Raw genomic sequence first — 24,735 nt, forward strand, 5'->3', positions numbered from 1 at the left:
TTATAACCCAACAACTTGTAGGGATGGAGTGGAAAAGGGCCTTCTACAATAGGAACGGCAGAATAATTAGGTACATAATAGACCAGATAAACTAGAATTTAAGTTGAGATAGTTGCAGCCATTCCCACTAACTTCTGATGCACATTGCCAAAAAAAATGAGTGACCTTCCTAAAAGTTTCCATAACTTCATCTTACAGGCACGGAGGTATAATCACTGTCTGAGGTAGATAAGAGAACTAACTGACAAACCAGCTTAATAGGTTTGAGTTGTCAGGTATTGTATAAATAACTAAAGAAAGTAGTGTCAGTCCTCAACTTACAACAATTCATTTAGTGACCGTTCAAAGTTACAAACTGCACTGAAAAAAGTGACTTATGACCATTTTTCAGACTTAAAACTGTTGCAGCATCCCTATGGTCACATGACCAAAATTCAAATGTGTGTCAATGGGTTCATAGTTATGACAGTCGCAGTGTCTCAGAGTCACGTGATTCCCCCTTTTGCGACCTTCTGACAAGCCAAGTCAATGGGGAAGCCAGATTTACTTAACAACCGTCTTTAGTAACTGAACAAGTGCATTAATTCACTCAACAACTATGGTACGAAAGGTTGTAAAATAGGGCAAAATTCACTGTTTTACTTAGCAACAGATATTTGGGGCTCAATTGTGGTCATAAGTCGAGGAATACCTGTAGTACCGAACATGAAATTGTGTGTGATCCAGATATGTTGGAATATAACTCCCATAAATCAGAACCAAAATCTTTTCAAAACAAAGATTAGCAAGAGGCTCCTTTCCCAATTTAACATAAACATAAAGTAACTACACAGGATATATGATAATGGTAAGTTAAGCCAAGACCAGCTTGTTAACACTAATTATTATGTTTGTTTATTATTTCATAGATACCAGAAGCAAGAAACTTCCAACACTATCACAAGTGAAAGGAAGTAATTTTTCACATACCATCTTCGACCTTTTGCATGTTGTACTCTGTTACGTGATATTGCTTAATTATGCAATATCATAAAAATAACTAATGCATGGGTATTCAACAAAAATATCAGTGCAAAAACTACAAATATTTCCCATATTTAGCTAAATCTCTAACATATTTTTGCATGTTATTTTCAACTTCGGGGTGAATGCTATGGTAATTATATGAACATGTACTTTCTTTTACAGAATTCTTGCTCAAAACCAATAGTGGCCTATTAGTTAATTGGTAGTTTAAAATTTTCTTATAGAGATTTTTTTTAAAAAAAAAAACTGAAAATAAAAATTAATTACTATTAATTTGCATATTAATTTTCAGAGGATTTTCTTTCTTTTTCTTTTCTTTTTTGCAGTAATCTATCTCTGGTTACAATGAATATTTGAATGTGAATCTCAGAAATAAACCATCTTTAATAGGTTATTATTTTTATTTATGTATCATTTTTATATGGTTACCCATCTCAAAAAAAGCTTGTTGCAGTAAATTAAAAAGAAAAGCTAATAAATAATAACAAATGCAAAGATATACTAATATATATATATGTTTTCTTAAGTTTTTGCGGGTACTTACATGTATGGCATTCAGCTTTGTTCGGGTATTTTCCCACGTCATTATAATTGTGCTTTTAAAGTTGTAGCAACGTTTCGGCAGAATCTCATCTGCCATCATCAGGCTTCTGTATTGTGTTCGTCTCTGAGTCAGACTTTCACAATACAGAAGCCTGATGATGGCAGATGAGATTCTACCGAAATGTTGCTAACTTTAAAAGCACAACTATAATGTTGTGGGAAAATACCTGAACAAAGCTGAATGCCATTTATTTATTTATTTATTTATTTATTTATATATATATATATATATATATATATATATATATATACATACATACATACATACATACATACAGTGTATATAGTATATGTATATGTATATAGTGTGTACACACACACACACACACACACACACATATATATATATAACTTCTAATTGTATATTCTATTTTATACATATTTTAAAATATATTAAAATATAATTCATCTTTAATTTAATCCACAATAGGTTTACAGATTTCCCAGGATTTTTTTAAAAATCAGAACAACAATCTTGGGCTGAGAAAGGCAGACCCAACTGAACTGATGTTTAACCAGAGATCTGAGTATAATTCTTCCAGGTTGAATCTAACACAAGTCAATTTCTATTCTATGCCAACTTGCTTATAAAACCTACAGAAAGCACCTGCTATCTTAAAAGACTAATTCTCTGATGCATCGGAAGGAACACCCAAAGATGCTTTTTCAAAAGGCAACCAGACTCGTTTTTCCATGAAGATGTTTTGCTTCTCAAGAAGCAAAACAAGAAGTTTCTTCAGTTCACAGTTCGCTGAAGAAGCTTCTTGGATGAGAAGCGAAAGATCTTCTTCCTCAAGGAAAAAAACACAGTCCAGTTCATTGCCTTTCTCACCATGACTGAGAATCAACCATAGAAGACAACCATGACTGAATACCCCTACTAAAGAAATCCAAGCACATATCATTTTTTAAAACAAAGTTGTTTTTTTTAAATTTTAATCCGAATCAAAGTTAATGATGATTGAAAAAATGCTTCTGTTTTATTTTGTTTTAAGTGGGTGCTACTATTCACATTCTCGAGTGCTCCAAAGCATATTTTAAAGATCAAATCCAAAACTCAGCAGAGCGTACAATGACAGTGATGAATAGAGTAGAAAAATAAAATCTTTTGAGTAGGGAAGGGTAACAGAAAACAGAAACAAATTGTACTCTATCAGCACAAATAAATAACGGTGAGAAAACCAGTAGATTTAAACTGCATCAGCTCCTGAATGCAGTTTTAAGTCTCCTGCCTGAGCTAAAGTTGGATCGTATAAAAGTTGTGCCTCTTTTGGATTATTTTGCAATGCATTCCCGACATCAAATAATGGGCATGAATAATGAACCAACTGTAAATTATAATGTCTCCAAGTAGGCGAGTGCCAATAGCTGAAAATAATCAGCAATGCCTGACATGAGTGATTGGTTTAGTCTACAACATCTGATACTAGGGAGCCCTGTATCCATGATGAGGCCAACATCCTCTGCAGGACCACAGAACAAAGCTTGGATGTGTTTCTGGACTTATCTATGCCTTTCAGGACCAAGGGGCCATTAATGGTCATTCACTGTTTCAATCACTGCCTTTCCCCAGCAGCTAGTCTGTTTCATGTTCTCCCACTACACAGGACTTAACAAATTGCACAGTCATGGTCCTCCTTCTCTGGGGCTGTTTCTGCCCTTCTGTTTTCCCATCTGTTTCACGAATGGGTAGGTAACCCAATAACCCAGCGCTGAGAAGCCAAGAGATTGTCAATCTGCACAACACGATTGCCCCAGCGTACGTTTCCACCACACCACCACCCTTCAGTAAGGCCAAAGGATTTGAAAGAATACAATAAATTTTGTAAATCAAAATGGTGACAGTTCACAAAGATTACTAGGTGCAAGTAGAAAGACATACTATTTCCATAGCAAGGAAGATAAAAGCGGGAATGGTTAAATGGAACACTTTATTTAAAGAGGAAAATATGTTCTTATTTGGATATCACTTCTGGAATTTGTGCTTGTGAAGAAAAAGAAAGAAACTTTGATTTTGGTTTTGTCGATTAGAAAGATTCGGTGTTACAGAAGTGGCTAGTTATATATTACCGTATTTGCCGGCGTATAAGACGACTGGGCGTATAAGACGAGCCCCCAACATTTCCACTCAAAATATAGTTTTTGTTATATACTCGCAGTATAAGACGACCCCCACTTGGAGGCATGCTTTTCAAGGCAAAAAGTCGTCTCATACGCCGGCAAATACGGTAAGTTGTAACACTTGGGGTATTCTGGATATAATTTTGATTGACACCCCCAACCCCTTTCCCCCAAACTTACAAAGCCACCAAAATGCTTTAGAGAGGCAGCTTCGCCTTTCTCAGGCTGGCACTCAATTCCTCTCCCTTTCTTTGTGACAGCCCCGCGTGCGTGCCATCGGGACTCCAAGGGTGGGGGATGGACAGCTGCCAACTCTCTCTCTCTCTCTCTCTCTCTCTCTCTGTGTGTGTGTGTGTGTGTGTGTGGTGTGGAGGGTAATTCCGGCTATCTCTGGCCTCCGCTCGGTTTTAAAGTCGCTTGGCCGGTTCCCAAGTCGCAGCGCGCGCTGGCCGGGAGACGCGGCGCCGGGTGGAAGCTCGGTGCAGGGGAGGCAGATCTTTCTCTTAAGCGGGAGGAGGAGGGGACAAGAGGAGGGACGGGACGGGACAGGGGGCGGGAGGAGGGCGCTCGCCTTCTTCCACCGCCCACCGGACCCTTTTCTTCCCAAGGGGACCCTGGAAAGCAGCTCGGGAGCCGGGTGGCCCTGCCCAGCGGGGTCCCATCAGGAACTTCCTGAGGACACCCCCCCGCCCCAAGCACAGCCCTCCCGGTCTTTCAAAGAGGGAGGGAGAAGCGGGAGGAGCAAATTGCCGCCCGCCCCGCTGCCCAGAAGGAGGGGCGCCACAGTCCACCCCACCACCTTCTCCCCCCCACTCCCCGGGCCATTACGCGGCTCGGGCTGGCTGGCGAAGTGGCCCCGCCAGAGACCCTCCCGCTCCACCCCCACCCCACCTCCAGATTGGCCTCCGCAGCGCCCCGAGCCGGGCGGAGGGTGGGTGGGTGGGTGGGAGGAGGAGGAGGAAGAGAGACTTCGGCTGGGCTTGAAGGGGCTTTCGCAAGTTGCGGAGCTCCGCCCCGTCGCTCTTGCACCGAGTGACAATGTATTTACCGGCGTATAAGACGACCCCCACTTGGAGGCATGTTTTTTAGGGCAAAAAGTCGTCTTATACGCGGCAAATACGGTAATACATAAAAGCAAAAAGTTGAGGTTGGAGTGTATTTATCTTGTACTGTGCTAGGAAGAGTTGGAAGTCCATACCCCCTTTTCTTTCTTTTTCTCTTCCCCCTTGTATCTCACACCCCCTTTCCCCATTCCCTTTCCTTCCCTTAATTTCCTATTTTCTTTTCTTTTTTTGTATTTCATGGGAAAAGATTGTCCCAGCATAGATGCAGCGGCTGACCTTTCCTCAAAGTCATGAACCCATGATGTCATCTTCTACCTTCCACCAGCGAAGTTGACTTCCATCCATCTTCTCCTGCAGTAAATCGTGTTTTCCAACTTCTGCATGTGCCACTAGTGCTGATTGATCTGCTGTGCCCCCCCCTCTTTTTCTCTAAGTGCTGATCACTGCTTTCCCATTTGGTACAACTAACTCCCCACCTTCTTTTTGCAAAACTGTAAAGAATGACATAAAGAATGGGGAGAAAGTAATGAATTATAAATATACTGCTTCTAAACAAGCGACACTACTTAGCCATAGCTCAGCTAATGCTGCTCAGCTTTACAATGCCCTGTAAGGCTTGTCAGATCTCCATCCATCGCTGCTTTGATTCCTTTTGCATGTCATGATTCCCCCTCCTGTATTGGAAAGTCACCAAATGTGGAGAGGAGAAAAGATTCTTGGCAACTGCACAGAGAGAGAACCAGCCGCACAAATTGGTGACGGAAGACTCAGGGATTGCTTGAAAGCAACCCAAGTTTCCTCAATGCAACCCGTTGCAACCTTGGCATCTCTATGGTGTGGCCTGTAGGTGGGTGATGGAAAGCAGCTGCCTGCACCTGGCAGGAGACATTCCTTCTCCCACATGGTTGGAGGCTGGTGGAGCAGCTCTTAGCCTGGAAGGGCACCAGCATCATTCAGATGCCTGGATTAGCAACAGCAAGGAAGCTGCCCTAAAAACAGAGGGACAAGAGGCTGGGGGTGGCCAGCAGGGGAGAAAGATATGCCGCAAGTAGGAGAAAGGGCTGAGGGAGAAAGAATCTGAGGTGTGTATACAAAGTGCAGAATACAGCAAAGCCCCTACCTGTTCTTCACAGATACAGATTAACAGAATTGGAAGGGACCTTGTAGGTCATCTAGTACAACCCCCCCGCCCAGGCCGGAGACCCTACACCATTTCTGACAAATGGCAGTCCAATCTCTTCTTGAAAGTCTCAAGTGATGATGCTCCCACAACTTCTGACAGCAAGCTGTTCCATTGGTTGATTGTTCTCACTGTCAGAAAATGTCTCCTTATCTCTAGGTTGAATCTCTCCTTGATCAGCTTCCATCCATTATTCCTTGTCTGGCCTTCGGGTGCCTTGGAAAATAGCTTGACCCCCTTCCTCTCTGTGGCCGTCCCTCAAATTCTGGAACACTGCTATCATGTCTCCCCTGGTCCTTCTCTTCACTAGATTAACCATGCCCAGTTCCTGTAACCATTCTTCATATGCTTTAGCATCCAGTATTCAGCAGGTTCTGACCAGTTCTGGATAACCGGTAGCAGAAATTTTGAGTAGTTCAGAGAACTGGCAAATATCACCTCTGACTGGAGATTTTATAGTATCCTTCCCCCACCACACCCACCAAGCCATGCCTACGGAACTGGTAGTAAAAAAAATTGTATCCCACTAGTGCTCCAGTCCCCTAATCATCTTGGTTGCTCTTCTCTGCACTTTTTCTAGAGTCTCAATATCTTTAGAGTGTGGTGACCAAGACTGGATGCAGTACTCTAGGTGTGGTCTTACTAAGGCTTTATAGAGTGGTATTAGTACCTCACTTGATCTTGATCGTATCCCTCTGTTAATGCAATTTAGGATTGCATGGGCTTTTTGGACTGCTGCCGCACACTGCTGGCTCATATTTAGCTGGTTGTCCACTAAGACGCCAAAATCCCTCTCAGTTACTATATAGTAGAGGGATCAAAACAAAGTGACCTCTCCCATTTCTCCTGCACTGGGATCAAGTCACATTTGGGGCTTGTTGAAGCTTCTTAGTAGAGAGAAGGCAAGCAATGCAAGGAAATTGCTGCTTTCTCCTTCTAGGCCCAGCAACAGCAAGAACAGTGAAGGGTGGCATTGAGTCCACCATCACCTCACACTCAACTCAAGTGAGCAACTCCTGCCTTCAACAGTGGGTTGGACCTCGAAGGTCCCTTTTCCATCTCTGATTCTCCCTGGAGGAGATGGTTCTATACATGTCCTCCAAGACCTGCCCGTGGGAAAGGGAGTCATTTGTTTAGATGGGAAGGGTAGAATTGTGGGCCACCCACTAATCAAGGACTGTAAAATGGGTGATTTTGACAGAATCCCTGGCTGCCACTATGACCAATAAAAGAACGAGTTAAAATCTGGAAAGGGTTGGTTTTTTTAAAAAAAAAAAAAGAAATGGGTTCATTTCTAGGGACTTCACATGAAAAAGTCAAGCAGTTTAAATTGCAGAATGGCACAGACTCTTTAAATCTGATCCGCTCCATTCACGCTGTACTGCCATCAAGTCTGTTTTCATGGCTGGCTCATAATGTACTAAAAAGGATGGCAGCAGATTTTTAGAAGAAAAACCCCATGTATCGTCAGGAACACATTTTGCTACAAGTTCCATGATAATTGACAGAACAGGTACAATAGGGACAGAATGGGGTTTGGCAACGGGGACAGGTAATTTTATGCCGCTGCTGTTTTGTTTCAACTTAACAGTGGATCGATAGCAATTTAACACAGTAGTGGGGAAAGGAATATATGAATAATCTCTATGTTGTGTTTGAGTAGTTTATTTGTTCAATTACAATTATTTTAATTCTGGGCATCTGAGGTACAAGTCGAAGGAAAGGTTCAGACTGCACCTTGAATTTAAGACTAAGCATAAAAGTATCTAATCAACCATTTTTTTTATCATTAAATATCAAGACATTTCCCAGAAATGTCAACTTCCCTTAGGATCCCATGTGCAAAACGTAGCATTCTTTTATTCTCATTTTAACAGAGACGCTATAGCATGTTAATTCATGGTTATCTTTTTTCAGGCAAAATCCAGTTTAATGGGATGTCCACTGTAATCCTAAATGTCTTTAATTGTAAGTTATTCTGTTTACTATGGTATTAGTAAGATATTCTGTTTACTATCGAGTCTTACTCCCACATACATTAGCTGTGTCCATGGTGAACTCTCAGTCTTTTTAAATTTAAAACTAGATGTATATAATACCATACATATCTATTCAAAAGTAAGTTCCACTGAATTTTCTCCAAGTGCATAGAATCTGTCAATTGAGAATTGCAGCCTTTTTTTAAATTGATCAGAAATGGAAGACACTGCCTCTAACGAGTGAAAATAGAACACATATCTAATATAATGTTAAAAATAACTAAAATGTTTAAAGCCAAACTTGTGCATCTAAAGGAACAGATAAAAAAAAAAAAGAAAGAGAGAATCAAAGCTGCCTGTGGTCTTGTTATTAAAAGACATTCTGTTCCTTTAAGCATGCTAGTGAATCTCTCCCACCCTCAATTCCAACCATTACGATCTCCATATATTATACTTGTCATAACTCCCTGCTACAGTGACTCAGGGTGCTGAAAATAAACTTCATGGCTTCGATTGGAAAGCAGGAATCCAAATGCGAAGGAAGGAGGTGGGGGAAAGTTTGCCCTATGTCCTAGTGTAAACCACAAAGAAAGAGGAAGTCAGGGCTTAATAATTCCAATAAATGTTGGAAGGGGAGAGAAAAAAAGCAGTCTTGACATCTGATAAATGTAAAACTAACTCTCTGTTCTCCCTCTGCTTGGAAAAGAGCAGGAAGGAATGGCATCCACTGCCTTGCAGCAAGGAAAAAAAAAACCTCTTTCAAAATCATTTTCCAGGGGGAATATCAAGCTCGTGGAACCCTAACTTTAAAATCCTATATTTACAAACCCAGTTTAATTTTAACACAAGACCTACAGTAGCTTCTTTCAAGAGAACCTCTAGGCCTTGAAAGCAGGACTTTCAAAATTCATAAAATAACCTCAGTCATTAACACGGTTTAAAAAAAAAAAAGACGGTGAAACATAGCAAAGGCTCCACTGCCTCCCTTTAAATAAAGAGAGGTGGGGGGGGGCTGAGGGTTTGTTTCGTGACCTGCGTGCCTTAAAGATGCGGACAACCTGCCCTAATTTCAGCGGCACAACTCCCGGATTCCAGTAGTTTTTGAGAGGAGGAAGGCGCTAACCCCGAAATAGCCTAAAAAATGAAGCCAAACCTGAAAGCACACATAGAGTTTTTCAAGCCACAGTTGACACTGCAAGAAAGCCAGTTTTTAATCACAGCCTTTTGGCTTTCTTGCATGGGACGAGTCTCACAGTTTAACAGAGACCACTGGTCGTTTTGCTCACCAGGAAACTCCTTAACAGTGACAATCCTTCCCTGTTCCAGCCTTACCTGCTTTTCTATCCACATCAAAAATGCTTTTTTTTTTTTTTTAAGAATAGAGGAGAGGAGAGGAGAGGAGAATAGGAAAAGAACAGAATAGAATAGAATAGGAAAAGAACAGAATAGAATAGGGAAAGAATAGAATAGGAAAAGAACAGAATAGAATAGAACAGAACAGAATAGAATAGGGAAAGACTATAAATAGACTAGACTAGACTAGACTAGACTAGACTAGACTAGACTAGACTAGACTAGACTAGAATAGAATAGAATAGAATAGAATAGAATAGAATAGAATAGAGAAAGAATGGAATGGAATGGAATGGAATAGAATGGAATGGAATGGAATGGAATGGAATGGAATGGAATGGAATAGAATAGAATAGAATAGAATGGAATGGAATGGAATGCAATGCAATAGAATAGAATAGAATAGAATAGAATAGAATAGAATAGAATAGAATAGAATAGAATAGAATAGAATAGAAAGAATGGAATGGAATGGAATGGAATGGAATGGAATAGAATAGAATAGAATGGAATGGAATGGAATGGAATGGAATCAAATAGAATAGAATAGAATAGAATAGAATAGAATAGAATAGAATAGAATAGAATAGAATAGAATAGAATAGAATAGAATAGAGAAAGAATGGAATGGAATGGAATGGAATGGAATAGAATGGAATGGAATGGAATGGAATGGAATGGAATGGAATAGAATAGAATAGAATAGAATAGAGAAAGAATGGAATGGAATGGAATGGAATGGAATAGAATAGAATAGAATAGAATAGAATAGAATAGAGAAAGAATGGAATGGAATGGAATGGAATAGAATAGAATGGAATGGAATGGAATGGAATGGAATGGAATAGAATAGAATAGAATAGAATAGAATAGAATAACAGAGTTGGAAGGGACCTTGAAGGTCTTCTAGTCCAACCCCCTGCTTAAGCAGGAAACCCTCTACCATTTCAGACAAATGGTTATCCAATCTCTTCTTCTTTTTAAGAAACTGACCTACAGTGATTCTTCCATGTTTGGAGGATAAGGTTTTTTTTTGTTGTTTTTTTGCTTTAGGTTTTAATGTTGCTAACAACCTTGAACCCAGCCTTTGGCTATTACAGGTAGTCCTCGACTTACGACCGCAAACAAAATGTATGTTGTTATGTGAGACATTTGTTCAAATGAGGTTTGCCCCATTTTACAACTTTTCCTGCCACCGTTGTTGATAAGTTAGTAACCTCGGTCGTGAAGTGAATCTGGCTTCCCCATTGGCTTGGCTTGTCGGAAGGTCACCAAAGGGGATCACATGACCCCGGGAAGTAGCAAAGGTCATATGTATGAACCAGTTGCCAAGCATCTGAATGTTGATCACGTGGCCACGGGGAAGCTGCAATGCTCCTAACTATGAAAAACAGTCACATTTTTCAGTGCCGTTGTAACTTTGAACGAACTGTTATAAGTCAAGGACTACCTATTCAAGGGCATAATCTGGCCTAAGCCATTTTAATTTATTGAAAAGAAACCCCAAATAATTGGGCAGCTTAAAACGTTTAATGAGTGCAACTGAACACAACACAGTTGAGGTATTGGAAGGTATTTACTGTGCCAGGGCTTCTATGCTTCATACATTATGATGGCTACAGATAAATGTTTTCCATATTTCCTGCATTTGCCATTGTCCATCTTTTTTTCCCGTTACAGTAAATTCACTGAGAAGGAGGTAAAATAGCTGAATTGTTTATTTTAAGAAATGCATCCAAGGCCGAAAAGTCACCTGTCTGAAAGATATTTCTTTCCCACAATGGAATCGACTCACCTAAAACGGTGCCTAGGGTAAGTACAGTGTACCTGCTAAAAACAAAGCCATATGTGCACCTTTTAACCCCTTTCTTGAAAAATGATGATTTCATTCATGAATAAATAACTAAGGAAATCGGAGACCGTCGCTATTAACTATCACTACCAGGGCAAAGCAGATGGCATCACTCTCAGCTATTATTATTACATCGCTGTTAGTGGTCGTTCTTCTTATCTGTCACTTATACACATTATCAGTCTTTGTGGCACTTTTACAAATCAGAGCTGCCTGCCTGAAGAGCTTATCATTATGCATAAAAGCAGGATCGTAATCCTGATCAACATCTTATTAATGTGTGTGTTTTATTGTAGACACAGTGTCCAAGTTGGGCAGGCTTAAAAATGTTGAAATTAAGTAAATAAAATAAAATAAAATAAATACAGACAGAGGGAGTGGAATGGAATGAGGTCCCTGCAGAACATTAAAGATTCTCAAGATATCCTTCACATAAAATATAAGGGAATTGGAAAGTCCCCAGCTGTTTCAAAGGCATGTTTTCAGGCTGCCCGCCTGCCTGCATCGGCCTTATGGAGTGTGTTTGTGTATGTGTGTACTTCCTTGACCCTCTTGCTTCCACTGCCATGATAACCTTTATTTACAGAATAGAGCTGGAAGGGACCTTGGAGGTCACCTAGTCCAACCTCCTGCTCAAGCAGGAGATCCTATACTATTTCAGACAAGTGGCTGTCCAGTCTCTTCTTAAAAACCTCTAGTGATGAAGCACTCACCACTTCTGAAGGCAAGAAAGGTTAACCTTGGATACATCATTTGTCACGGGCAGTCAAAGATTCTCAAGATATCCTTCACATAAAATATAACCCAACTGAAAGTCCTCAGCTGTTTTGAAGGCATGTTTTTCAGATGCCCACTGCATCAGCCTGTGTGTGTGTGTGTGTGTGTGAGAGAGAGAGAGAGAGAGAGAGAGAGAGAGAGAAAATGCGTGTGTACTTCTTTGACCATCTTGCTTCCACTGCCATAACCTTAGTTACAGAATAGAGCTGGAAGGGACCTTGGAGGTCATCTATTCCAACCCCCGACTCAAGCTGGAGACCCTATACCATTCCAGACAAGCGGCCGTCCCAGTCTCTTCTTAAAAACCTCCAGTGATGAAGCACCCACCACTTCTGAAGGCAAGACGGTCCACTGGTTAACCTCGGATACACCATTTGTCGAGGGAAGACACCTCTACACGGGTCTGGGGTGAGGTGGGGGACTTGGGTTCGGGATCGCCGTTGTCCAAACGCATAATAGATAACCAGAGTTGGAAGGGACTTTCTAGGTCATCTAGTCCAAACCCCCACCCGCCCAAGGGCAGACCCTACACCATTTCTGACAAATGGCAGTCCAATCTCTTCTTGAAAGTCTCAAGTGAAAGATTCGTGTTTAAAGAGAAGCACCCAAAGGGGCACTTGGCACCGCAGCGCGGCAATAACCCTCCACCCTCCCCAAAACATCATTAAATGCTGTAAGATCCAGGACGAAACAACCAAACCAGGCGCAGCTTCCCCCCTCTCCTCGCCCCCTCCCCCCGAATCTCCCTATCCCGAACCGAGCCAGGCACGTGCAAGCCGGGACAGTTCCAATCCCGCGCGCGCCTGACTCCCGCTTCACTTTCCGAACCCGGCGCCGCCGCGAGCGAGCCAGCGAGCGAGCGACGGAGGCTGGCTGGGAGGGCTCGGACACGGCGGAGATCATCAAGAGAGAGAAGGGAGAGAGAGAGGAGAGAGAGAGGAGAAGGAGAAAGAGGTGAAAGAGAAAGAGAGAGAGAGAAAGAAGGAGAGAGAAGAGGGGGAGGGGGGGGGGAGAGAGGAAGGGAGAAAGAGAAAGAGAGAGGAGAGAGAGAGAAAAAAAGAGAAAGAGAAAGGAGAGAGAGAGAGAGGAGAGAGAGAAAGAAAAAGAGAAAGAAAGAAGGAGAGAGAGAGAGGAGAGAGAAAGAGGGAGGGAGGGAGGAAGAGAGAAGGAGGGAGGGGGAGGGAGGGAGGGGGGAGAGAGAGAAAGAAAGAGAAAAAGAAGGAGAAAGAGGGGGAGGGAGAGAGAAAGAGAGAGGAGAAAGAAAACGAGAGAAAGAGAAATAAGGAGAGAGAGGAGAGAGGGAGGGGAGGGAGGAAGAGAGAAGGAGGGAGGGGAGGGAGAGAGAGAAGAGAGAAAGGAGAGAGAGAAGGGAGGGGGAGGAAGGGGAGAGAGAGGGAAAGAGAAAGAAAAGAGAGAAAGAGAAAGAGAAAGAAAAGGAGAGAGAGAGAGAAGGAGGGAAGGGGGGGGAGAGAGGAGGGGGGAGGGAGGGAGAGAGGGAGCGGGAGAGAGAAAGAAAAAGAGAGAAAGGAGAGAGGAGAGAGGGGAGGGAGGGGAGGGAGAGAGAGAGAGAGAGAGAAAGGCGGGAGGGGAAGGGAAGGGAAAGCTGGGGGGGGTGAGAGACGCAGCTTAATGGGCTATTCGATATCCTGCAAGGCGCATTTCTTGCTCTGCACTTCTAGGGACTTAAAAGCTCCTAATGCACTTCCTCTCGCTAATGTCCACAGGGGGTTTAATGCGCAGGCCGATCGATGGGGCTTCTTCTCTAGTGCCCGGGACATTTTTTTTTTCCCTTCCCTTCTTCTTCTTCTTCTTCTTTTTTTTTTGCAAAAGCAGAGCCGCCGCCAGCTGGACAGGGCGGGGAGGAGGCGGGCGGGATGCTTGTGGAAGTGGGGAAGGGGGAAGAGACTGCTGAAGAAGAAGAGGGAGGGAGGGAGGGCTGTGACTTTCTCAGCGCCTCTCCCCTCTTCCTTTAACCTCCAAGCTTTCCCCACTCGCGCAGCCTCCTCCTCCTCCTCCTCCTCCTCCTCCCCGCTTCCCCCCTCGCTCCGTGGGAGCAGCGCTCTCCCAAAGGCGCCGGGAGGGAAAAGGAAAGGGCGAGCGACTTCGGCGGCCGCCACTGAGCATGCCCGGCTCACGCTCCGTTCGGGCACGCTTTCACTAAAATAGAAAGGCAGCTCGGCTGCCAAAGGATGGAGAGCGGAGCGAGGCACCGCACCCGCTTGGCGTGGGCTTTGCCAGGCGGGGCCCCGAGAAGTTTAGGGGCCACGCGGAGAGCGGAGAAAGAGAGACGGGTGTGGGGAAAGGAATAACAGAGCTGTTGGGTTTCCTTCGCCGGACCTCTTCTGCACGACCACCGGGCGACACGTGAGGGGCGCCACCCTTTGGGGGCAAAAGTTTTCCCCACAGACACCCCGCTTCTCCCACCGAGGTAGCGGAGGGCGACCGAGGGGCTGCTGCGCCCCTCCGAACTCCCACCCACCCACCCAGTCGCTGCAGCCATCCACAGCGCTGAGGTGATTTGGGGGGGCTGAAGGAGACCCGGGTGCAAAACGTGACACATTGAAACACGTGTAAAAAAAAACAACAACAACACTCACACCCCTTTCCTTTCTCCTTACCCACGCCCCCCCACACCCTACCTTTCGGATTTGGTGAACTTCCGAAACGCCTGCCTGAGGTCGTGGAAAGAGCGATAGGTCTGCGGTTCCGCGGAGATGCCTTGCGCCCGGGTGGTGCGGGGCCCGATGTGAGTGGTGGGCGCGGGCAGGACGGACTGACACTTGTGCAGCTTCCTCTTCAGCTCCTGGATCTCCTCGTCCTTCTCCGACAGGCGCTTCTCCAGCTCTTTAATCCGCTCATCCTTGAAGAGCAAAAGCTTCGCGAAGTCCCCTTCTAGCTCGCTCATGGTTCCCACCCGGCCCCGGTCCCGGCCCGGCTCGGCTCGGCGCTTCGCTTCCAACTTTGTGAATCCCGGAGGAGTCGAGCGAGTTAAAAGCCGCGGCAACGACCCAGGCGAGCGGAGAGTGAATGGAGCTTCTCTGAGAGAGAAAGGAGGGACCGAGAGAGAGAGAGAGAGAGGGAGGAAAGGGAAAGTCAGTCCGAGAGGCAGCCGGAGAGATCTGCTGTCACTAATGGGTAGTGGTGAGCGGCTTTCTTCGATCCACTTACTGCTGAATGGGCTGTAAATGGAGGCAACAGGATGAGAGGGCTGAGATCACCGAGGGGAGAGTTGTTGAGTGCTAATCTGGAAGCCTCTCTTGGGACCTGGTGATTATCTTTCATTGAGAAAGCAATTAAAACTCTGCTTCTGCTCTGGCTGGCTGCCCTTGATACCTACCTTCCGGATTTCGCTGGGGGAGGAGAAGGTTGGTGGAAAAAGACATTTTCATAATAGCAGTTCCAGTCCATCCTACTCCTCATCAGCACAAAGTCTCTCTCTCCCTCCCTCCCTCCCCTCCCTCTCTCTCCCCTCCCTCCCTCCCTCCCTCCCTCCCTCTCTCCCTCCCTCTGCCTCCCTCCCTCTCTCCCTCCTCTCTCTCTTCCTCCCTCTTTCTCTCTCCCTCCTCTCTCTCTCTCTCTTTCTCTCTCCCTCCCTCTGCCTCCCTCCCTCTCTCCCTCCCTCTCTCTCTCCCCCCCTCTTTCTCTCTCCCTCCCTCTGCCTCTCTCTCTTTCTCTCTCCCTCCTCTCTCCCTCCCTCCCCCTCCCTCCCTCCCTCTCTCTCTCCCTCCCCTCTTTCTCTCCCCCTCCCTCCCTCCCCCCTCTCTCCCTCCCTCCCTCTCTATCTCTCTCTCTCCCAATTTTCTTCACACACAGGCACGCACACACACCCCTACGTGTTAACTGGGACATACAAGAAGAGGGGCAAAAGAAAGGGATTCACACACACCTTCCGGTGCCACTTTTCAAGATGTGATCCTTGAAATAGCAACAATTATTAGCATGTGGCCTAAAGGGTCAGGCAGTTGTAACTGGAGCCTCAGGTTTGTTTTTGGTGGGGTTTTTTTTTTCCTTTTTAAATTAGATGCCCTTTGTAAAGGAGTTTTTTTTCCCCTCTTTGTCTTTATCAAAATAAATGTTTGTCAATTGTACAATCTTAGCTTTCACAATGACTCTGGCCTGCGATGGGTAAAGGATGTAAGTCCTTTGTGTGAGCTCTTTTCATCAGCCTTTGGAGGCCCTGTAGAGTTGGGAATATTATATAGAATATACAATTAAGCCCAAACTTTCTGTTGCTAAGGGAGAGACGTTTGTTAAGTGAATTTTGCCCCATTTTATGACCTTTCTCATCACTGTTGTTAAGTGAATCACTGCAGTTGTTAAGTGGGTAGCATAGTTGTTAAGTGAATCTGGGTTCCCCATTGATTCTGCTTCTCTGAAGGTCATAAAAGGAGATCACATGATCCCAGGACACTGCACAAATATGAATCGGTTGCCAAGTGTCTGGATTTCGATCGCATGACCATGGGAACGCTGAAAGCGCAAGAAATAGACCTAAGTCACTTTTTTCAGTGATGTTGTATCTTTGAATGGCCACTAAATGAACCGTTGTAAGTTGAGGACTACCTGTAACATATATTGTCACTAGAAGTTGAAGGGACTTCGCAAAATACCTTAGAACAGGGGTGTCAAATTCAAGGCCCATGGGCCAGATCTCGGGAGGGCGATGTGCACACACACACACACACACAAGCTCTGTTTTTACTGGCAGACGGCTGCAGGAAGCCATCCCCACCAAAAATGGGGCCCGGGGGGGGGGTGCACATGCCCTCCCAAAGCTCCATTTTTGCTGGCAGAGGGCCAGGGACACCCAGTCTGGCCATGTCCCCCCCCCAAGCCCCTCTCAGGTTAAACACAACTCTGATGTGGCCCTCAATGAAATTGAGTTTGACACCCCTACCTTAGAACATCCCTAAGATGGTGAAACACGCAGCATTGTTTCCATGTCTTTATTCACAACTGCTTCAAAAGATTTGGACAGGGTCAACTGCTATGGAATTGTGTGTGCCATCATTTCAGGTTGTCCTCATTTTACAACCATTCGTTTAGTGACCATTGGAAGTTGCACTGAAAAAAATGTCTTAGAACTGGTCCTTATGCTTTAGAAGCATCATAGCAGCCATAAAGTCATGTGATCAAAATTTGTCCCCTTGGCAACTGGCATGGGCCGCCATTTGCAACGTTCCAAGCCAGCATCTGATAAGCAGAGTTAAAGGAGGAAGTTGAATTTTCTTAATGATCGCATGATTCACTTAACAACAGCACTGATTTACTTAACAACTGTGACCAAAAAAAGATCGTAAAATCAACTCACTCAACAACTGCCTCGCTTGGCATTGGCCCCAATTGTAGTCATAGCTCAAGGACTACCTATAGCCCTAACTCCTTTCCCCCCAAAAAAGTTATCCAACCTATTGATCATCACAAAGTCCTCTGGTGGGTGATTTTCTTAGCTAACCTACATTCATTCAGTTGGGAACTAAGTAAAGAGCTGTGATTTACTTAAATTTGATTGATTGAATATGCCAGCATTGGTTTAGTTCTTACATTGCAAAGTTATTATAAACCATGATGTATAATTTCCAAGAGACACATCCAAACCGTTCTAAACTGGGACAGGGGAAAAGGGGGATTGAGGTATTATCTATATATCTGTTACCCTATTTCAAGTTGGTTCGTGCCAACCAGGCTGGGTAGGATTGCCAGCTTTTGGGGTCTGGCAGGTCATTGTAGTTTAAAATCTCTCCACTGGAACAACACAGAAATATTGACCATTATTCTGGTTCCTATCTGAAGAACCTGGAGCAACTTTGATCCAGTAGATCCAGAGCTCTTTCCTCCCCCCTGTGCTGGTAGGAAGACTGCTGGTGGAGCCACCCACCAACTCTCAATGCTATAGGCTCTGCCCTCTTCTCAGTGGAACTCCCCTCCACTGGAAGGCAGCATCAAAGGTATGGAAAATAAAATCCCCCTTCAGTTTGTGCTTGGCTCCAGGTGACTTAATGGAGAAGGCTATGCAATTTTCTTGGAAGTAGTTTACCATTTTTTTATTCTGGAATGTTTTTCCACTTCTGAGTCCAGCCTGTACCCTGATCATCTCCTGAGCTAATTCAATAATTTCATTGGCCAAACAAGACCTGCTGAATGCTGAATGAAGGGATATACCTTTACCATATATTAAGCCTCTGGGCTGTCTCTCTGTGTGTGTCTCTGTGTTAATATTTTTCCTCAATATCTTTTAATGTTAAATTGACCTTTTCCTCTCACACTCAATGGACATGTTCGATGACTATCTATCTCAAACTTTTTCAGGTTATACTCAGCCAACTTTTGGCTGCTTTTCAACTTACTGATACTGCACAGGGGAGGGGGAGGAATGGAAAGAGAAAGGATCTATTAATTTGTTGCATCCCAGGATACTAAGAGACCTAGATCATCATCTCCTTTTAAGGACCCCCATAATCCCTTGTGGGGTGGAGTGTGGGCAACTGAATGGAGCTGAGTGTTTACTGGCCTGATGCCCTTCCGGTCACCAATGTATAATTTTATTCAGCAGATTTATTCTCATTGTGCCCATATCTGCTGTACCTAGGATCGAACTCACAGCCTTCTGATTGTGAGGCAAAAACTCCACCTCTAGATGGCCACACTACTCTACTAAGGGATCTAGATAGTTTCAGAAAAAGTTTTTTTTGCTAGAGATCTGGTAAGCAGGTTGATTGAGGCTTCCTTGAGAGATGAAATAACAGAAGAGATGTCTTAAGAGCCAATCCCACCCTACATGTGTAGGGATAATGTATACTAGGCATTACATTATAATGATAAAGAGTAGCAAAACTGCAGATAGTTGGCCATGGGCCTTAAATGATACATCTCTTACTGGGGAAGTAAGGTCACAAGGATGTCTACATGGCCACTGGGAGGAATACTCTTAAGTATTTAGTGGAGTTGGTTCTGAGTTTCCAGCTAGACAGGTCTTGTCAAGTTGGCCAACGTATACTCTTGTCCTATTACCTGTGTAGTATTTGATCCTCCGACTCCTAAAGAATTTGACTTCACCCATTCTTTGGATCCATGTCCAACCTGCAGTGGTAAATTTGTCATTGAAAGAGGAGGGTGGCTCAGCTTCTCTTGAATGGTAGCAAGAAGCCATTGTTGGAATCTAACCGTTCTGGACAATTTTTATCTATGTTTTGGACAATTTTTGTCCAATTTCTCCAGCATTCCTTTATAGGGTACAATTGATGAGAAGATGGTCAGACTGCAATTCCAGAGGAACCTGGAAAAAAGTAAATAATATGAACTCAGTTGAATTTCCAGATGGGGACAAAGAGACAGTATTGATTGGATGTGATGACTTTTGGTAGGGTTATATGGTAGAGTTGCATCCACCCTAGACTTCCTTGATCCTTCAGTAGCTTTCCATGTCATTGATTGTGGTATTCTTCTGGACTGATTATTGGGCTTGGGAGTGTGATGTAATGATGTTGCAGCAGTTCTTTTCTTTTTTTCTAAGGCTAGTTCCAGTCAGTACTGAGTGGTGGAGAGAGGGTTAGTCCAAAGCTTCTGCTTATTAGAAGTTTTAAGATCTGTATGAAATTGCTATGTGAAGTCATCTTGTATATGTATATCTCAATACCTGCTCAACATTAGTAATGTTATCAAGATTTTGTCCCAGAGCCTGCTGGCTGTTTGAGGAGGCACAGGAAAGACAAGACTGTATGGCTATATTCATGGTTCTTCAAATGGTTCTTTCGGTTCTCTTTCTTTGATTTTGAATGGAGTAGCACTTCCCCAAACAGAGTGGCTGCATATCTTGGTGAGGGCTAAGGAGGTCCTGTACTCACAGCTCCTGCTCAAAGAGCAGATGGCTGTGGTGACCAGAAGGGCTTCATACAGATCCGTTTGGTGCATTAATTGTGTCTTGTACTGATCTGGAATTCCCTTCTCTTGATCACTTATGTCTCGGTCATCTCCCACGCGAATTCTTGAAATGTACTGACATAGAACTTTCTTTAAAGATCTTTGGAAGTCACTGAAGGTCCACAGTATACAAGAAATTATACATGCACTTTAGTATTCCTATCGAACGTATCTGCTACTTGAGCTGCATTGGTTGCCAGTGAGCTTTCAAGTACATTCAAAGGGTTGGCTATCACTTTTAAAGCCTTCATGGCAATAAGACATGTCTCTCTCCCATTATTTTTCCATACCCACTAGGATAGGATAGGATAGGATAGGATAGGATAGGATAGGATAGGATAGGATAGGGTTGAAAATAGAGCAGGAATCCCCAACCTCGGTCCATGGACCAGCATGGGCCATAGCATGCCAGAAACTGGGCCATGCAAACCAACTAAGCCCCTTACAGGCAACACGCAAAATTCCACCCCCTCCAGAAAAACTTCTCCCCATGGAACCAGTCCGTGATACCCAAAAAGGTTGGAGGGAGAGTGCTGCTCTAGAGTTACAGATAGCTCCCACTCTTTAAATTATATCTGGAAATCTGTTGTTTTTTTCCCCCCAAAGCTTTGGGATTGGTTAGGGTTAGGGTTAGGGTTAAAATACTGTATCTGTTTTTAATCTGCCTGTTGCCTACAGTCAGTGTCAAACTGGACAGCCTTATAAATCTAAACTAAGCAAATAAGTGGCATAATTTGGATCTATATGAATTAAGTTATGGTTATTTTTGCTTCAGAGCCTCATGCATCGCTATGCACTTATATTTGGCTTTAACCATTTCATGAAGTTTGAAAAGATCTTTCCATGCCACTTTACAATCTAAATTTGGATTTTATAAGAACTTGGTGTCATCTAGAAGCATAGCAACTTCATTATTCACTCATAGTGTACTAAGGTCACTTTTCTGAATCCCTGGCCTTTAAAGGAGTTCTCACATTCAGAAACTACCAATAATTTTGCTGACCAATGCAGATTTTCCCAACCTGTTTTAAAGGTAAAGGTTCCCCTTGCACATACCTGCTAATCATTTCTGGCTCTAGGGGGTGGTGCTCATCTCCGTTACAAAGCAAAAGAGCCAACACTGTCTGAAGACATCTCTGTGGTCATGTGGCCGGCATGACTAAACGCCAAAGGCGCACGGAACGCTGTTACCTTCCCACCAAAGTGGTCCCTATTTTTCTATTTGCGTTTTTACATGCTTTTGAACTGCTAGGTTGGCAGAAGCTGGGACAAGTAACAGGAGCTCACTCCATTATGCAGTGTTAGTTGCTTTGCTCAAGAGTGTGATAGGCAACAGGCTTTTAAGGGGCTGCCAGAAAGAGAGAGGGGGGCAATGTATTTTTCAAAGCACCAGAAGGCAAACAAGAAGCAATGGATGGAAACTGAAGAAAGAGAGAAGCAAACTAAGACTAAGGAGAAACTTCCTGACAGTGAGAACAATTAACCAGTAGAACTTCTTGCCACCAGAAGTTCTGGGTGCTCCAATAAGAAAAGACTGGACAGCCATTTATCTGAAATGGTATAGGGTTCCCCACAAGGTCCCTTCTAAGAGTTACTCTATTATTCTGACACCTTTCCCAGGACCTCCACTCAGAGTTTGGCATCCTTAGTTTTCCTGCCTGAGGAGGGGGTTGGACTAGAAGACCTCCAAGGTCCCTTTCAACTCTGTTAAACACAAATGTATTTATGCTCTGGACTATAGACATGTAAACCCTGAAAAATACCTGGGCAAAAGAAAGACAGTAAAATCACTCTAGGTGTAGGGACAGTGTTAAATATTAATATATGATAAATAATGGAACAATTAAAAATAATAGCACAGAGTTTTCTCTCTCTCCACCCTTCCTTCCTATTTCTTTCTTTCTTTCTTCCTATTTCTTTTTCTTTCTTCATTTCTTTCTCTCCCTTTCTTTCTTTCTTTTTTCTTTCTTTCTTTCTCTCCCTTCTTCTTTCTTTCTCTCTTTCTTTCTCTCCCTCTTTCTGTCTTGCTCTTTCTCTCTCTCTCTTTGCCTTCCTTCCTTCCTTTCATTTTTCTCTCTTTTCTTTGTTTCTCTCTTTCTTTCTTGCTCTTTCTTCTCTTTCTCTTCTTCTTCTTCTTCTTCTTCTTCTTCTTCTTCTTCTTCTTCTTCTTCTTCTCTCTTCCTTCTCTTCCTCTTCTTCTTCTTCTTTCTCTCTCTCTCTCTCTCTCTCTCTCTCTCTCTCTCTCTCTCTCACACACACACACACACACACACACACACTCCCTTCTAACCCTGCTATTCTATGATTCTGTAAGGGTCTCCTGCTGGAGCGGGGGATTGGACTAAAAGATGATCTCCGAGATCCCTTCTAGCCCTAGATTGCTATGCTGTTTCAGAGTCTTCTGAAGCCAGGGTTTGTGTCCTTCCTTCCTCTCCTTTTTTTTCTCTCTCCCTCCCTCCCTCCATGCATCTATCCATCCATATATAGTTTATTTTAGTTTGGCATGATGTAGTGTTTTAATAATATAACTTTGCATTTGTGTCAAGCTGCTTTTTCTTCTTTAAGAAGCTTTGATGTAATGGTTCTATCCTGAGGACTACCTGTTATTAAATCATTCTAACCTTTTAAAAAAAAATCAAGATGAAATTTTCACAGTTCCTAGAATCATATATATGGGTGCAAATTTAATAAAAATGGCTACATGTCTTTAAAATCTGTTTTTTTAAATTTTGTGTTTTTTTCCCCATGTCTTCAAGGATTCCAAGAAAACAAAACCAACATTAAGGAGTAAATTATACCTATTTATCATTGAATCAATTATGCAATGTTCACTTTTGAATGTATTTAAGTATAGTTTGTTTGTTTTGAGACAGAATGTAATAAAATTTCTGGTGAATATGACAGTAATGAAATATCTATACAAAGTTACAGATAGAAGGTTTAAGGGTTTTGGATTTTTCTTTCTTTTAGCCAGTTTGTTTATTTATTATTTCATAATACAAAATACAAAATAAAACAGTAGGAAAATAAGGGAGGGAAAAGGGATGGGAAAAGTGTAAGGCAAAGGGAAGGGAAAAAAGAAAGAAAAGGCATTGGCTTCCAACTCCCTTTGGTGCAGTAGAATAAAATAATAACTTCAAACCTCGACTTTTTACTTTTACATAATAATAGCAACTAGCCATTTCTAGAACAAGGGTTTTTTTATTTATTTTTTTCATTCAAAGAGAATGGGTTGTGAGAAGGAATAATTGTGCCTTTTTTTAAAAAAAAAATGTGATAGAGCTGAGTATAAGCCAGGGGCAGGAGCGAAGAAGATGTGAAGAGAACAATATACTCATCTTCCCATAAGAATAGATAGAATTCTTTATTGGCCAAGTGTGATTGGACACACAAGGTATTTGTCTTCGGTGCATAAGCTCTCAGTGTACCTAAAAGCTATAAATGCTAAAACACGATCATAGTTATCATAAAAATACATTCATCATAAATCATAACATATAACACTTAGTGGTAGTCATAGAATACTAAATAAGCAATCAACATAAATCATATTAGGAAACTAAATAAAAGAATATAAATTGCAAAGATATAAGCAACAAAGTTATAGTCATAAGTAGAAAAGGAGATAGGTAAATAGGAAATATGAGAAGAATAATAGTAATAAAGCCTTACTAAATAGTTGGACAGTGTTGCGGGAATTAGTTGTTTAGCAGAGTGATGGCTTGTGGGGAAAGTTGTCCTTGTATCTAGTTCTGGTGTGCAATGCCTTATAATGTCGTTTTGAGAGTATAGAAGGCAGGTTGGTAGCAATTTTTTTTTTGCAGTTCTAATTATCCTTTGAAATCTGCATCTGTCTTGTTTGGTTGTAGAGTCAAACCAGATAGTTACAGTTATTAAGTTATATAGTTATTATGTCAGGAAAAGAAATAAAACAGCCACAAAACATATTTCCAAATTTAAAGACACATTATAAGAATCAGTGAAATAAGTAGGTAAAGAATTTTATTACTGGATCTTTGGAATTTTTCAGGAATTTTATTACATGATATTCCATGTTCATGGTGTGATTGAAGCAACTGGAGTTTGTCTTCAAGGTCAACTTTGATTTCAGGACACATATATCAGTCATCAAATATATTTTAGCTTGCTAGTGAATACCTGAAAACATATTTTTAACAAGAAAATTATCTATTTTGGCACTTAAGACCACTCTCCATCTCGCCTCAAGTCAGTTAGAATCCATACTAAGTTTTCCCACTTCATTCTGGTTGCCAAGTCAAGACACAACCGAGCAAAATCCCTACAAGAAATAATTGCTCCTGAATTCAGAAATCAGTAACTGAAAAATCCAAGCAACATCCACAGAGCAATTAAGTTGATTAAGCATTTAACGCTGCTTCAAATGAATCCAATTAGGTTGATTAAGCAAAGAGAAACTTGTAACTCTATGCATTTATCAGAGCCAGCATGATGGTTAAATCTTACATTGTGTCACTCCGTCACTGCTCCTTTCATTTTCTCTCACCTTGGGTGTCTGTGGGAGAGAAGGGATTCTGCCCCGGTTATTCCCATGTATCCTTAATTTTAATTTTGGGTTTTAATTTATTTATGTTTTAATGTAGATGTATATTTTTATGACTGTAAGCTACCAGAGTTACCTTATGGTAAGAGGAGCAACCAATAAATGTTATAAATCTATAGTTAGTTGCCAGTTAGAACAAGTTCTATTATTAAGATCTGTCCTTACCTAGAATGTTTATGTAAGCTAGAACAGTATTGTTATATAACACAGTATATCCCTATCTTCTCATCTTTTAGATATAACCCTTATTTTTATTGTGATTTTATATTTATTATGTA

At 42.5% G+C, this 24,735-nt stretch overlaps 1 protein-coding gene across 1 annotated transcript in view; it reads right to left on the reverse strand.

The window, feature by feature from the left end:
* PRKG1 (protein kinase cGMP-dependent 1) overlaps positions 1–15,077 on the reverse strand; it is an 864,463-nt gene extending 849,386 nt beyond the window's left edge. Inside the window, exon 1 of the mRNA XM_087964134.1 lies at positions 14,595–15,077. Within this exon, the coding sequence (XP_087820260.1) occupies positions 14,595–14,860 (266 nt within the window). The 5' untranslated portion in view covers positions 14,861–15,077. The remainder of the gene's footprint in view (positions 1–14,594) is intronic.
* Positions 15,078–24,735: the final 9,658 nt, after the last annotated feature.

Source organism: Notechis scutatus, chromosome 4, assembly GCF_049901735.1.
Source record: "Notechis scutatus isolate UNSWTSFEM ecotype Mainland chromosome 4, rNotScu1.2, whole genome shotgun sequence".
Taxonomy (NCBI): domain Eukaryota; kingdom Metazoa; phylum Chordata; class Lepidosauria; order Squamata; family Elapidae; genus Notechis; species Notechis scutatus.